The sequence below is a fragment of the Acinonyx jubatus genome, chromosome C1 (genome assembly GCF_027475565.1).
Source record: "Acinonyx jubatus isolate Ajub_Pintada_27869175 chromosome C1, VMU_Ajub_asm_v1.0, whole genome shotgun sequence".
Lineage (NCBI taxonomy): Eukaryota > Metazoa > Chordata > Mammalia > Carnivora > Felidae > Acinonyx > Acinonyx jubatus.
The window spans coordinates 342,718-355,090 of record NC_069381.1 but is presented as its reverse complement, the minus strand read 5'-3'; the positions used below and the strand labels follow the sequence as shown (position 1 = coordinate 355,090).

The following is a 12,373-nucleotide window of genomic DNA, read 5'->3' as shown; positions in this document are numbered from 1 at the left end:
CTGGCCTGGGAGCCCTCGGCGGCGCCGGCTGCGGCGGACCAGCCGAGTGTGAGCCCTCCCCCTTGGAGCTTCGGGGAGGAGGGGAGGGTTTATTTGGCGGGCGGCGCGGGCGGCCAGGGCGCCGCGCGTGAGGGGAGGCGGGCGCCGGCCCCAGCCTAAGGGAGCAGGAGCGCGTCTGCCGTCGTCGTGCCCGCCCCGCCGCTGCTCCAGCTCACCCTGTGTGTACATGCACCGGCAGCAGCCGGGCGCCCCCTGGGGCCGTGTCCCCGCACCGGGGCCCTGAGTGCGGCTGTGCTGCTGCCCCCATGAGCACACTGGGCTGTCCCCACCCGCAGCGCTGAGCTGCGGAGGTCCGGAGCTGCGGGCCGGCCGCCATGCACTGGGCCCGGGCTGCCGCAGCCCTCCTCTGGCTGCAGCTTGTGCTCCTCGGGGGCATCGGGGCGCGGCGGGAGCCCAAGAGGCCACGGCAGCCCGGCCAGCGCACCGAGCACCCCACCGCCACCGCGTCCAACAGCGAGGGGCTGCCAGGCTCCCCCAAGGTACATGCGGGCCGGTTGCACGTGGGTGCGGGTGTGCACGCCCTTTGTAGACTTCAGGGGGGCCCCCGGCTCTGCAGCCCTCCCCATCCTGTCCCCACGAAGTGGGACTTTGGGCACGATTTGCAGCGGCTGCTATTGGGGCATCCATGGGGCCCCCCTGGCCCAGGGGAAGGGGCGGGGGAGGAGAGGGACTTCCCAGAGGGGTTACAGTGAACGCTTTGAAGCCCTGGGTTCCACGTGCTGCCGTTTGGTGTAACTGCTAATTCAGGAGTGGGTGGGGAGGAGTTCTAGACTCCTCGTTGGGAATCCAGGTCCCCCACAACTTGAGTGGCTGGAGAGGCACAGGCTAGCCTGGACCCTGTGCTTCCTGGAGGTCCTTACCCTGATCGCTCACTGCGCAGCCAGCACCCTCTCCGGCCTCTGGCACGGGCTGTGTTCCTGGTTATTGCAGTCCCTCTGGCCCCAGTCTGGCCCTGGGTCCTCTCTGAGACAAAAGTTCCCCGCACCCACCTCAGCCCTGGTCCTCCACCTCTCCTGCACCTAGTATCTCCAGAGGGGGTCTCGGAGCTGACTCCAGCAGGCCTGGTGGCTTTGTGCAGCTGCCCACCTGGGGGCTGCGGGACTGGGAAGGGAGAGGCCGTTGCTGGGACAGGTCCCCCACCCCCCAGCCCTCACGCCTTTGATCCTGGCCTCCCGCCTCCCAAGGGCGTCTCTGCGGCGGCCAGCCAGGCTGCTCTCAGCCCACGCGGCCCGTTGGAGCCCGGGGCCCCGTTTGCCAGACGGGCAGGCCGAGCCGGAGAAGAGTGGGCTCCCCGCCGCTTCTGGGGCTGATTCCGGCCAGTCACCCAGGGGAAGGTGCTTAGTGGCCATTCCCTGCCCTGCGTGGCACGAGTCAGCCTGGGGACAAACAGGAAAATCTCTATTCCAGGAGTGGTCTCCGTGGGTTGGGGGGCTGCCGTGGGACACGTGCCCCGGACAGCCCTCCCCAGACACTGGAGCTCCTGCTCTTCTTGCTAGGGATGAGCTCATCTTGCACTGGTCCCCTGCTCCTGCAGCCCTTGGCCCCTAGACGCCACTGATGTACCGGTCTCTCAGGGCTCCTGGGTCCCTCAAGCGTGGCCAGGGTGGGTGGCAGCCAGGGGACCGGGCAGATACCAGATATGCGAGGAACCAGGACATTCCAAAGTTTTTTTTTTTTTTTTTTTTTTTAATCTTTTTAATGTTTGTTTATTTTTGAGAGACAGAGACAGAGCATGAGTGGGGGAGGGACAGAGAGAGGGAGACACAGCATCCGAAGCAGGCTCCAGGCTCCGAGCTGTCAGCACAGAGCCCGACGCGGGGCTTGAATTCACGAACCGCGAGATCATGACCTGAGCCCAAGTCGGACGCTCAACCGACTGAGCCCCCCAGGCGCTCCTGGACATTCTGAAGTTCTTGGCGTCCTTCTCTTCTCTGGGTGGGGCCCAGACCAGGGGTGGGAGGTACCCTACCCTACCTGCCCTTCCCATCCCCCCCCAGGATAGAGACCTGGCCTGGTCTATGGAGAGGAGGCCCTGGCTTTCCCAGGTCAGGAGGCGGCACCTGTCCCGGGCGCCTGGCTCTTGCTATGCTAGGGACTGAGGGCTGACTGCCAGCCTGGACCCCGGGTCAGGACTGCTCAGCTTGCCCTACCTGGGTCAGCCCGAAGAGAGCGGCCAGGACTCTGCGAGCCCCTCTGCGAGCCCCGTGGTGGTGGCTCTCTCCCAAACCTCGCTCCAACAGTGAGGTGGACTGGCCAGCTGTGGCCTGGGTCAGAGCCTGAACAGCAGGGCCGGCTGGGGGGCCAAGGCCACCAGCTCACACACTCATGTCCAACACAAAGCAAGGCCTGTGCCTGTCCTCCCCCTGGTTTCGCATGGCTCTGGGACTCTCGAGAAGCCCCACAGAGAACTCGCTGCTCTTCACTGCTGCCCGCCTCAGCCAGGGCCAGGCCTCTGTTGGGACTTGGGGGCTGGCCTTGTGTATACACAGGCGTGCCCATCCGCTTGGGAACAGGGTCCAGTGGGAGGGGACACGGTCGCTCTAATACAGAACCCAGACCACGGTGCCTGGCTATCAGGCCCCGAGCCCTTGTCCTGTGTCTCATCCTGGTCTGGGTCCCCAGGGGTGGCCCGCGGTGCCCCGTTGCCACTTTTCTTGTGTGTACCCTGAGTCCTGCCCAAGGTGGCCTGGGCCCTGAGGTTCCCTGCTGTCCGCTGGGGGCAGTAGGGCAGGACTCATTAGGGCCCGGTGGCCAGCACACTAGCCCTGTTCCCTGGCCCTGCAGCCGCCTGAGGCCTTGGGGCCTGAGTTCTCAGATGCCCACATGACATGGCTGAACTTTGTCCGGCGGCCAGATGATGGGGCCTCGAAGAGACGGTGCCGGGGCCGGGACAAGAAGTCGGTGAGCCCCGGGGTCTGAACCCAGGGCAGGGGTGGCTGTGGCTCCAACTAGGACCCTCACTTTTCTCCTGCCTCCCCGCAGCGAAGCCTCTCTGGCCCCCCAGGGCCTCCTGGGCCCCCTGGGCCCCCCGGCGCCCCCGGTGCAGCAGTCAACCAGGAGGCCCTGTTGCGAGAGTTTCAGGAGATGCTGAAAGGTGAGGCCCCTGTCCCTGACTCTTCCCGCCTGGGGCCCCGGGGGTGACCCCACACTGACCCCGAGGTGCTGCCTCACCCTTTTCCCCCGCAGAGGCCACTGAGCGCCGGTTCTTGGGGCTGCTGAGCCCCTTGCTGCCTGAAGGGACAGGCAGGTGGCTGGTGGCTGAGGCCTTCCACTGTGGACTGAAGGGCCCTACAGTGGTGGACGAGAGGACACTGCTGGAGCTGCGTGGCTTCCAGGCTGTGAGTGGGCTCGGGGGCTCGGGGGGGGCCCCGGTCCTCTTGGGGCATCTGCTGTAGGCCTTCCTCATGTACCAGCACGGGCCAGCGGGGTGCGTGGTGCTGGGTGGGCTCCCCACCACTGGGGGGGGGGGGTGGGGGCGGTGCTCACAGCCAGCCTGGGACAGCCACCCAGCACATACATGCAGGGGGAGGTGACCTAGGTCAGGGTCAGCAGGTCTCGTGTGCCATGACTGGGTGGGATCCAAGGTGGCCGGGAGGCAGGGATACCTTTCCAGGTGGGGGCTCTTGAGGGTTCATCCATCCCTTGGGGCCCGGAGCCTGTGCCCAGGGGCCCAGAGGGGCATAGACGCGTAGGTCACCCCCCACCTTGCCCACCTGGGGCCTGCTTGGGGTGGTGGCTGTTGGTCACAGGCGCCTCCCCCAGGCTGGATGTGCAAGATGAGGGCCCAGGCGCTGCAGCTGGCTGTTCACCTGCTATCCCTCCAGCCCACTGCCCAGGGCGCCTTCCTGCGGGGGTCCGGCTTGAGCCTGGCCTCGGGCCGGTTCACAGCCCCAGTGACCGCCATCTTCCAGTTTTCTGCCAGCCTGCACGTGGGTGAGTGGGGCCGGCCCCCAGGCCCGGGTCCTTTGCCACAACCCCACCTCCCTGGGGGTCTCACTCAGGGCCACCCTCCCCCAGCCCTCAGCCGCTCCCGGGGCTACATCTGGCAGTGCGTCCTGAAGGCCCCCAGTCCCAGCCCCCCGCCCCTCTCTGCTCCGTCCTCCCTGAGGGCTGTTGCAGGCCAGGCCCTGTCTCCACAGACCACAGGGAGCCGCAGGGCAGGGCACGGCTGCGGGCTCGGGACACAGTGCGGGCGCTCGTCTGCATTGAGTCCCTGTGTCATCGACACATGTGAGTGGGCCTTCCTAGGGGGCACCCTGAATGCTGGGCGGTCGCGGGGGGTGGTGCCCCAGTGTCGACCGCACTGTGTATGGGGGTGGGGTCCTGGCCCCGCAGTCAGCTGTGCCCTCACCCCTGTCCTGCGCGCCCTGTCCAGGTCCCTGGAGGCCATCTCGGGCCTGGAGAGCCGAGGCAGGGTCTTCACCATGCAAGTCCAGGGTCTGCTGCACTTGCAGGTGAGGCCAGGGGGCTGCACCGGGGGTGGGGGGGGTGGGGGGTGGGGGGGGTGGATCCGAGGCCCGGAGCATCGGCCAGATGACCCCTGGGGTGGGTGCTGTGTGCTGGGGCTTGAGCTTCATCCCTCCACGCGCTCCCTCGGGCAGGCGGGCGTCGTGGGTGGTGACATCCACTGTGGGATGTCTGCAGGCCGGACAGTACGCCTCCATCTTTGTGGACAACGGCTCTGGGACAGCCCTCACGATCCAGAGTGGCTCCAGCTTCTCTGGCCTGCTCCTGGGCACGTGAGGGCCAGACAGGGCCCCCCACCCACCCCCCACTGTCCTCTGTAAAACCTGTGGTGACAGCAATAAAGAGCTCTCAGCCCTCCCTGTCACCTGGTCACTTTGTAGTCATGGGGCGGGGGGGGGGGGGGGCGCAGGTGTGGCCCTGGAAGGACGTGTGGCCTCATGTCCAGCCTTGGAGGCAGCGGTCTGTGGACACGTGAAGGGCCAGGGGCCCAGACCCGTTCAGCATCAGAAGTTGGTCAGATGGTGGCCAGATGCCGCGTGCTGTGCCTGTCTGGGGTGCGGAGCGCAAGGTGGGGAGCCCTTGGGAGGGCCTTGTCCTGTGGGGCAGGTGCGGGGAGCCCACGGGTGTGGGCTGCACACAAGATTGCACGTGCGTGTGCAGGTCACCAAACCCCACACGTGAGCCCAGAGGGCGTTCCTGCCCACGCTGGGGTGCCGAGTGCGCCTGCGTTTGCAGGGCGGGGCCCAGGGTGGTCCAGGCCCAGGCTGGCAGGGCACCTCGCTGACTCCCCGCTTCTCCTTGGTGGCTGCCACGTTAAGTGGATGCAAACCCCAGGTGGGGCGGCCAAGGCCATGCCCGCCCGTCCTGTGGGTTTGGGGCCCTCTACCCCTACCCCGTCTTGGCTCCAGCAAACCCAGACCAAAGAATGTAAATTGATCTTGGGATGTCTGGGCCTCCGCAGAGCTGCTGAGATACTATCTCTGGTTGGCACCCGGGTCCTCGGCAGGCGGCCCCACCTGGAGGGCTGAGGTGAGGCCCCTGACCCCTCCACAGAAGCCTGGGGGCTGGAGGTGGGGCTCGGGTCCGCAGCAGCAGGGCCTGAAGCCCCATTTCCAAGGCTGAGCAGGGAAGGGCCTCTTTCACCCTGTAGACGGAGGGACGGGGCAGGTAGAGGTTGGAGCCCAAGGGCCATTGTTCAGCTTCTCCCCCTGGGGACCCTGACCCCTGTGGGGGGGGGGGCAGCGCGTGGGGGGGGGGCGGAGCATGGGAGGGACCCTCCCTGCAGCCTGCTGGGTAATGAGGCGGGAGAGCAGTGGTGCCAGACTGGCGCCAGCCCGTGCAGCCCAGGGCTTGGCCGATGACCCACCCCACCTCTCTCCCTGGTCGTCCCAGGCTGGCGTCAGGGGCTGGGGGGCTGAGTGGGGGGTGTCTCTGCTTCAGCTGCAGGCACCGGCCTGGTCTGAGTGGGGATACTCTGGTAGCTTGTGGGGGTGGGGCGCGGGTGCCTTCCTGGGGTCTCCAGTGAGGAGGCTGGGAGAGGAGGGGCACACAGGGGAGGCAGAGGCTTGGGAGGACACACCGTCCCCCACTTCCCATGACCGAGGTCCCGTACCAGGCTGGCCAAGCTTGGCTTGGCCATGGGCACCAGTTTATAGAGGAGTAACAGCCTGTGGGCTGACGGGGCTGCCGAGGGCACAGTGGGAGGGGATACTGAGGGATCGTGGCCAGCACCCAGCCAGACTCAGCCGGGCCCGGGGCCTCACTGCATCCAGGAGCTCTCCCGCAGGTCCTTCCACACCAGCCAGTCCCCCGCCCAGCCTGGTCCGGGAGGGGGCAGGTCTCACATACCCAGAGCTGCTCTGGGGGCGGCGATGACAGAGATGGAGACCCAGAGCCTGCAGAGAGTGACAGACGGGATGACAGATGAGAGGTGGGGACACGAGGACAAGGACGAACCAGGCCAGCCCCTTGGAGCCCACCGGGGGCAGGGGGCCAGGGCCAGGTTGTGGCGCCTGACTGCACCTGCCTCCCGGTCCGTCTGGTCTTTCCCCCTGTCTCTGCCACCCTAATCAGAGGTCATTAGCCACTTCGCTGCAGTCCCCTGGAATGTGCTGTCTCCAGCTGAGCCTCCGTGGCTGAGGATGTGAGAGCAGAGGCATGGGGGGCCGGGGTGGGCCGTCGTGACCGCCAATCAGCTTCGAGCGCTGTGAGCTGGGGTGGTCACAGCGTTCGGGCCCCAGGCTCAGACAGGCCCCCAAGGACACAGGCTGGCCCCCCAGTGTGAGCAAGGGGCCAGTGCAGGGCGAGGCTCCCACAGGCATACCCTGGGCCCAGCTGCATCCTTTTCTCTCATCTCTCCTGCCTTCAGGAGCTCCCAGGTACAGCCCTCACAGACACAAAGGGAAGCAGTGTTCTGTCGAATGGAAAAGATCAAGGTTTTTAAGTAGCTGACTCTGGGACCTACTTCAGTGGAAGCTTGTTGCTGTATTCTCTTCAGCCCGAACTGTGGTGTTTGAAAAGCTCCCTGGGGCCTTGGGAAGGGTCTGGAGCCCTCTAAGTGGCCCTGGGTCCTTGCAGTGATACTCAGCCTGAGCAGGGTTCCAGGGAGTGGGAGAGCTTGGGAGATGGGGCCGTTATCCTGGGCCTGGTCTCTTCTGGTTTCATAGCTGGGCTCTGGGGTGGCCTGAGCCTCTGGCTGGGCCACACAGCTCTGGAGAGCCTCGGGTTGACTGTTGACCCCAAGCCCTGCCCAGGAGCAGCGGGAAGTAATGGGCTGACTTCACTGACCTCTTTTAGGGCTCAGTCCCGGAACCTCCATCTGACCCTGGGGCTTGCCAGGGAGGGCTCTAGGCCCTGCTGTGCTAGGTAGGGCCCCCTGGGAGGGGGCATGCTTCCTCTGGCACGCCCCAGCCCTCCGCTGCCAGATCCCTGGTCTTGGGTCCATGGCCTGGTTGTAGGCCTTGGGGCCCTGGGGGTGGGGTGTCTCGGGGCTGGGTCATGGCCTGCCCCTCCAGTGCCCTCCATGTGCTGTGTTTGAGGGCAGACAGGAATGTGGGCATCTGGCTCAGGACAGCTGGAAAGTCCTCTTGGGGGCCAGGAGCCCCTACTAGCTTAGCAGCCAGGCCCCAACCTCGGTCCGTGGCAGGAGGCTGGAGGGGCAGGATGGGGGGGGTCCTGGCTATGAGCGAGAAGGCTGCCCGTCCCCTCTTCCCGTGGTCCTCCTCTGAGAGGCCTGTGGGATGGGACAGGGTAGGGGTGAGGCTTCCAGAAGAGCACCCTCCCCCCCAGCCTGGGCCCTGGAAGAAGTGTGGACTTTAGGATACAGCCAGGACAGGCTGGCCCTTGGTGGCCAGGGCCCAGCTTTGGGCGTGACTTCCCCCCCTCGGGGTTGGACCTGGGGCTGATGAGTGGGAGGGCTGTTCCAAGGGCGGCTGCTTGTCCTCCAAGCACACCTGGGAGGTTCTCACACCCCGTCGGGACGTCCCGACTCCTACGGCCTGGGCCAGGGACTGAGAGTTGGCCTGGGGTGTGGGGGGGTCTGGGCGGGAGTGTCCGTGCTTCTCTCGGGGCTCCCCGTGCTGACTTGCTGTCCTTGTGGCTGCGATCGTGTCTCTGGGCCAGTGGAGCTGCCCGGTGCTGCTGTGTGTGAGATGTGTGTGGGGTGGAGTCTCTGTGTCTCCTCTGTCTCTGCCCTGGGACCGGGGCTTGTGTGCTGAGCTAGAATCACCAGGCCCCTGGGGAGCAAACACAGGGCAGGAGGTGTCTGGGGCCCAGTGGCTGGAGCCCCTGGCCAGCCAGTCCCTGAGCTCGGGAACGGCTGTGCTCGGTCCTGGGCATCAGGGAGGCCGGCTGGCGGGGCTGTGCGCGTGGTCACAAAGCCGCCGGACCCCGGGGTGGGGATGTGCTGCTGTCAGTCCTCGAGCTGGACTCTCTGTGACAGCTGGGGACTCTGGGTGCTGGGGGCAAGGGAGAGGGCTTCCCCACCCCCAAGGAGAAGCTCGCAGCACACTGTCCTGGGACAGAAGCTCACTGGGATGGAGGGGGGCGGGGGTGCGCCTTGTCTCACCTGAGGCCTCAGATCCGAGGCCGGGCAGCCCTCTGCTGGGGAGCAGGGTGGGGCACTGCACCCCGGGGTCTTGCTCACTGGCTGGGCTTGAACGGTGCACTCGATGGGCTCTGAGTTCAGGCGGCTCCGAGCTCCGCATGACCTTAGGGCCCTGCCTCAGGGTCAGCCAGGAGCTGAGGCCTTCAGCATCTCAGGGTCTCCCCAAGCCCGGCCCCTGCAACCACGTTAAGCAAGGCTGGGAAGCACGTCCGGATGTCGAGCCCGTGCCTGCTCCCGCCATCGGCACGTCTGCCCACTTGTGAGTCTGATGGTGTGCACAGGCGGGCCTGGCCTAGGGGCGGGGGTGTGGTGCCTGGGGACAAAAGGCCTTTGTTCGGGGGAGTTTGGGGTGCAGCCCCTGCCCCGGGGCAGTGACTCATGGGTTCCTCTGGTTGATAATGTCAGTTTTGTAACAGCCGGCAGGTCACACACACACCCGGGGCGGCCTCGAGGGTAGGAGGGACCCCCACCTGCACTCGCGGCCCCTCCAGGCTGCTCTGTTGGAACCTGGGTATGTGAGGGGGTGGCAGCGAGAGCAGGAGTGAACAGGAAAGGTGTCAGAGGGCCAAGCGAAACTCCAGTTGTGAAGTAAAGCGTCTCCAGAAGCAGTCGCTCGGCCTTCCTGCAGCCCCTCGCCTGCCTCCTGGCCCCCTGCCGTAGCCCTGAATCCCTGCCCCCTGCCCCCCCCCCCCCCACCTCCGGGCCCCAGAAGCCCATCCGCAGGGGGCCCTCACAGCAGCCTGCACCAGGGCCAGACCCAAGGATGCACTTCAGGACCTTCGTCGTGGGGTCGTCTGATCCCTCCTCTGGGGCCAGAGGGACAGGGTGGGGGCCTGCCTGGAGATATGCTCAGAGGGCCTGATGTGGTGACTCCTGTCGCGGGCTTGAGCCTGGCTCTGGCCATCCATCTGTCACTTCCTTTGAAGGATCGAGTGGGCGCCTGCGTCAGGGTGCCGGGCCCCTCGGGGGTTGGGCCTTTGAGATCCTCGGACACCGCTGGAGGTCGGGGGCAGGGCTTGGATCACCGGGCTGGGCCAGGCCCTGGGTCGTGGGAGGCAGGCTGCAGGTGAGGGTCCTCACGGGGTTCCCGTCCTGCTGGCTGCAGCCTGTGGTGTTTACTCTGGAAGACGGGCTAGTCCATGGTCCGGGTTCTCCGTGGCCCTGGCTTCTCCCCGGCCTGTGAGCGCCACCACCAGCTGAGCTCTGCTTGGCGGGCCCTGCCACCCAGCCATCTGTGAACCCTGCTGGCTGGGAGAAGGGCCTCTGGGGCCATGTGCACAGGAAGTGCAGGCACCTGGGGCCAGGGGCGACAGGGGCACCTGGGCAGGTGGCCACAGGTGTGTGTGGGAGGGCCCCTGACCATCCTGCTGAGTGGCGGCGACCGGCCAAGCAGCTTCCCCCACTGCCACCCCTGCCTAGACCTCCTTGGATTCCAGTTCCTGCTGCCACGCCCCCCCCCCCCCCCCCCCAGCTGCCAGGGCTCCCTTCCTGGGGGTAGCTTTCATCTCCAAGCTCAAGTGGAGACCCCTCTGCAGAGAACCTTGACCCTCATCACTTCCTGGGCCCCCCCACACCCCCTACTCCCAAGATGGCCCTGGTGTAGCCCTCAGGTCTGTGTCAAGGCGGGGGAGGGGCAGAAGCCACTCCACCCCACCATTAGCTTCTGCAGAGGCTGGGTCTCCTGAGAGCAGCCTGTCAGGAGCCCCACCCCAGGCTCGGGATGCCCAGGCTCGGGATGGGCACCCCTGGGCACCTGCTGGTGCTCAGACTGGGGACCACGCCTCTGCCCAGTCTTCTGACTTGGGCAGCTGAGGCTGGCATCCAGAATGGGGTCCCACATCCCTGGGACCTCCCAGAACACATTCCCCTGACCCTGGTGCCCTGCCCTAGGCTTGCAGAACTGCTGATCTTCTCTGATTTCACTCATTTCCTGTTCTGGGCCCCTCGGGGGCCAAGGGGAAGGCCAGGAGCTGGGAGTGGGCGCCCTGCACCGATGGCCATCGGCCTCCGTGATGCCCGTTGGACCAGGCCCCGGGCAGAGCAGCGTGCCTGAGCTCGGTCCATGGGATGCCTGCCGAGGCCCCACTCCGAGTCTCCTTCTCTGCAGCCGGAGCAGAGGCCTGACACTGTCAGTCTTCCCTCTCCCCTCCCCCTCTCCTCCCTGCCCCTCCCGCACCGCTCGTCAGGCCACACCACCCACCGCACCACCTGCAATGGGACCCCACAGTGGGGGAGGCGCAGGGTCTGTGGGGGGGAGGGGGGAGGGGCTCCAGAGACACCCAGCAGAGGACAGTCCCCAGGGCATACAGGCCCCAGGACACACGGGGCGGTGGGCGGTTTTGTTGGCTTTGGGTGATCTCAGAAGCAGTCGGCACAGTGAGTAGGGTTACCTGGCTGCGGTGTGGCCATGGGGGGTAGTGCTGGGCCTTCTGCAGGAGACTGTGAGGGCATGAAGTGGGGGAACGGGGATGGACGGGGGGCCAACGGCACCATCCACAGGAAAGATGGGGGGCAGGAAGGGCTGGGTCAGAGGAGAGTGTGGGGGTGAGAGCAGAGGAGGGTAGGGAGCTCCAGGGGGTAGCCCAGGCTGGCAGTGAGCCCACCCTGGCCCTGAAGATGGGGGCACAGTTGCCCACAGAGGCCAGGTGACGGGATTATTTCAGCTCCCAAGCTGTAGGATGTGGGGAAGGTCCTCTGGGTGGCCGGAAGGTGACCCCTGGGGGAGACCCTGGAGTGGAGGCTCATGGGGTCTCAGAAACGGGAAGACTCACAGGGCTTGGACTGTGACCTCTCGAGAGCCCAGGTTTTGTTCTGAGGCCAGGCCGTGGTTTAAGGACAGACACAGGAGGTGTCCGCCCGCTCCCTAGGCTCAGAGAAGGAGAGAGACATTAGCTCAACCCAGGGCACACTGACTAAAAACAACCTGAGCCTCTCTCCAAATCCCTGGGTCCGGAGCGCAAGCATCAAGGAGCAGCCGGCACGCAGACTTTTTGGGATTGGCTTTTCTTGCTTGATGGAACTCTCTGGAGCTTCATCCTGTTACTGCCAACGTTTCTGAAGTTTCGACATTTTCTAGTCCTGGAACCTTGGCCAAAGCGCTCAGTCTCTATGCCCCGTCTCTTCCTCTTTCTCAGGAAAATGAAGGGGCCGTTGCCAGGGCTGCACGCCAGCCCGCAGAAGTGCTGAATGCAGGCGTTGGCGTGTTATCCTGGTGTCCCGACAGCTTGCGTCCTCTCCTGACACCTGCTCTCCACGTTGGCCCCGGGGGAGGGAGGGGCGGGGCCAGGGCCCTCCATGAGAAGAGGGGCACCACTCGAGGTGGTGCTGGGTGGCCCATGCCCCTCCGGGCCTGATGCTCTCTGCCAGTGTGGGCTGACGGCCACTTAAAGAGAGACTGGTTTGGCTGGGAGAGAGTGGGCTGTCCTGTGTCCCAAACCCCCAGTAAAAACCAGTTCGGTCGTCTGACTCCCCATCTCCCAAGAGCCTACCGTCTCCTGGGCCCTGGGCCGGCGTTGGGCTCAGCCACTGGCCTTTAGGACACACGTGTCCCGGTGGTGTGCAGCCTGCAGTGTGTGGCTCAGTGGGCGGGAGGTGCAGTCTGGGGGGGGCCACCCTGACCTGGAGAACCCGCCAGCCAGGGCGGGCTCTGTCCGTGGGCCCCAGTATTGCCGGCAAGGTGATGGCTGAGGGTCACTCCAGGAAGGGACCCCTGGCCATCAGATCGAACGTGTGGTCTGAATC

General features: G+C 66.0%; 1 protein-coding gene across 4 annotated transcripts; it reads left to right on the top strand.

The window, feature by feature from the left end:
• Nucleotides 1-5,055, top strand: C1QTNF12 (C1q and TNF related 12). 4 transcript variants are annotated; one of them, XM_027060782.2, is made up of 8 exons: nucleotides 1-539; nucleotides 2,845-2,961; nucleotides 3,043-3,154; nucleotides 3,247-3,398; nucleotides 3,810-3,993; nucleotides 4,200-4,290; nucleotides 4,436-4,514; nucleotides 4,662-5,055. In XM_027060782.2, exons 1-8 carry the CDS (start codon nucleotides 375-377, stop codon nucleotides 4,845-4,847), a joined length of 1,086 nt encoding a protein of 361 aa, XP_026916583.1. In that variant the 5' UTR covers nucleotides 1-374; the 3' UTR covers nucleotides 4,848-5,055. The 4 variants fall into 4 exon arrangements, with proteins under 4 accessions (XP_026916583.1, XP_026916584.1, XP_053061206.1 ...); XM_027060783.2 differs by having other exon boundaries at nucleotides 5-539; nucleotides 4,705-5,052; XM_053205231.1 differs by having other exon boundaries at nucleotides 6-539; nucleotides 3,885-3,993; nucleotides 4,662-5,050.
• The last annotated feature ends 7,318 nt before the right edge of the window (nucleotides 5,056-12,373 follow it).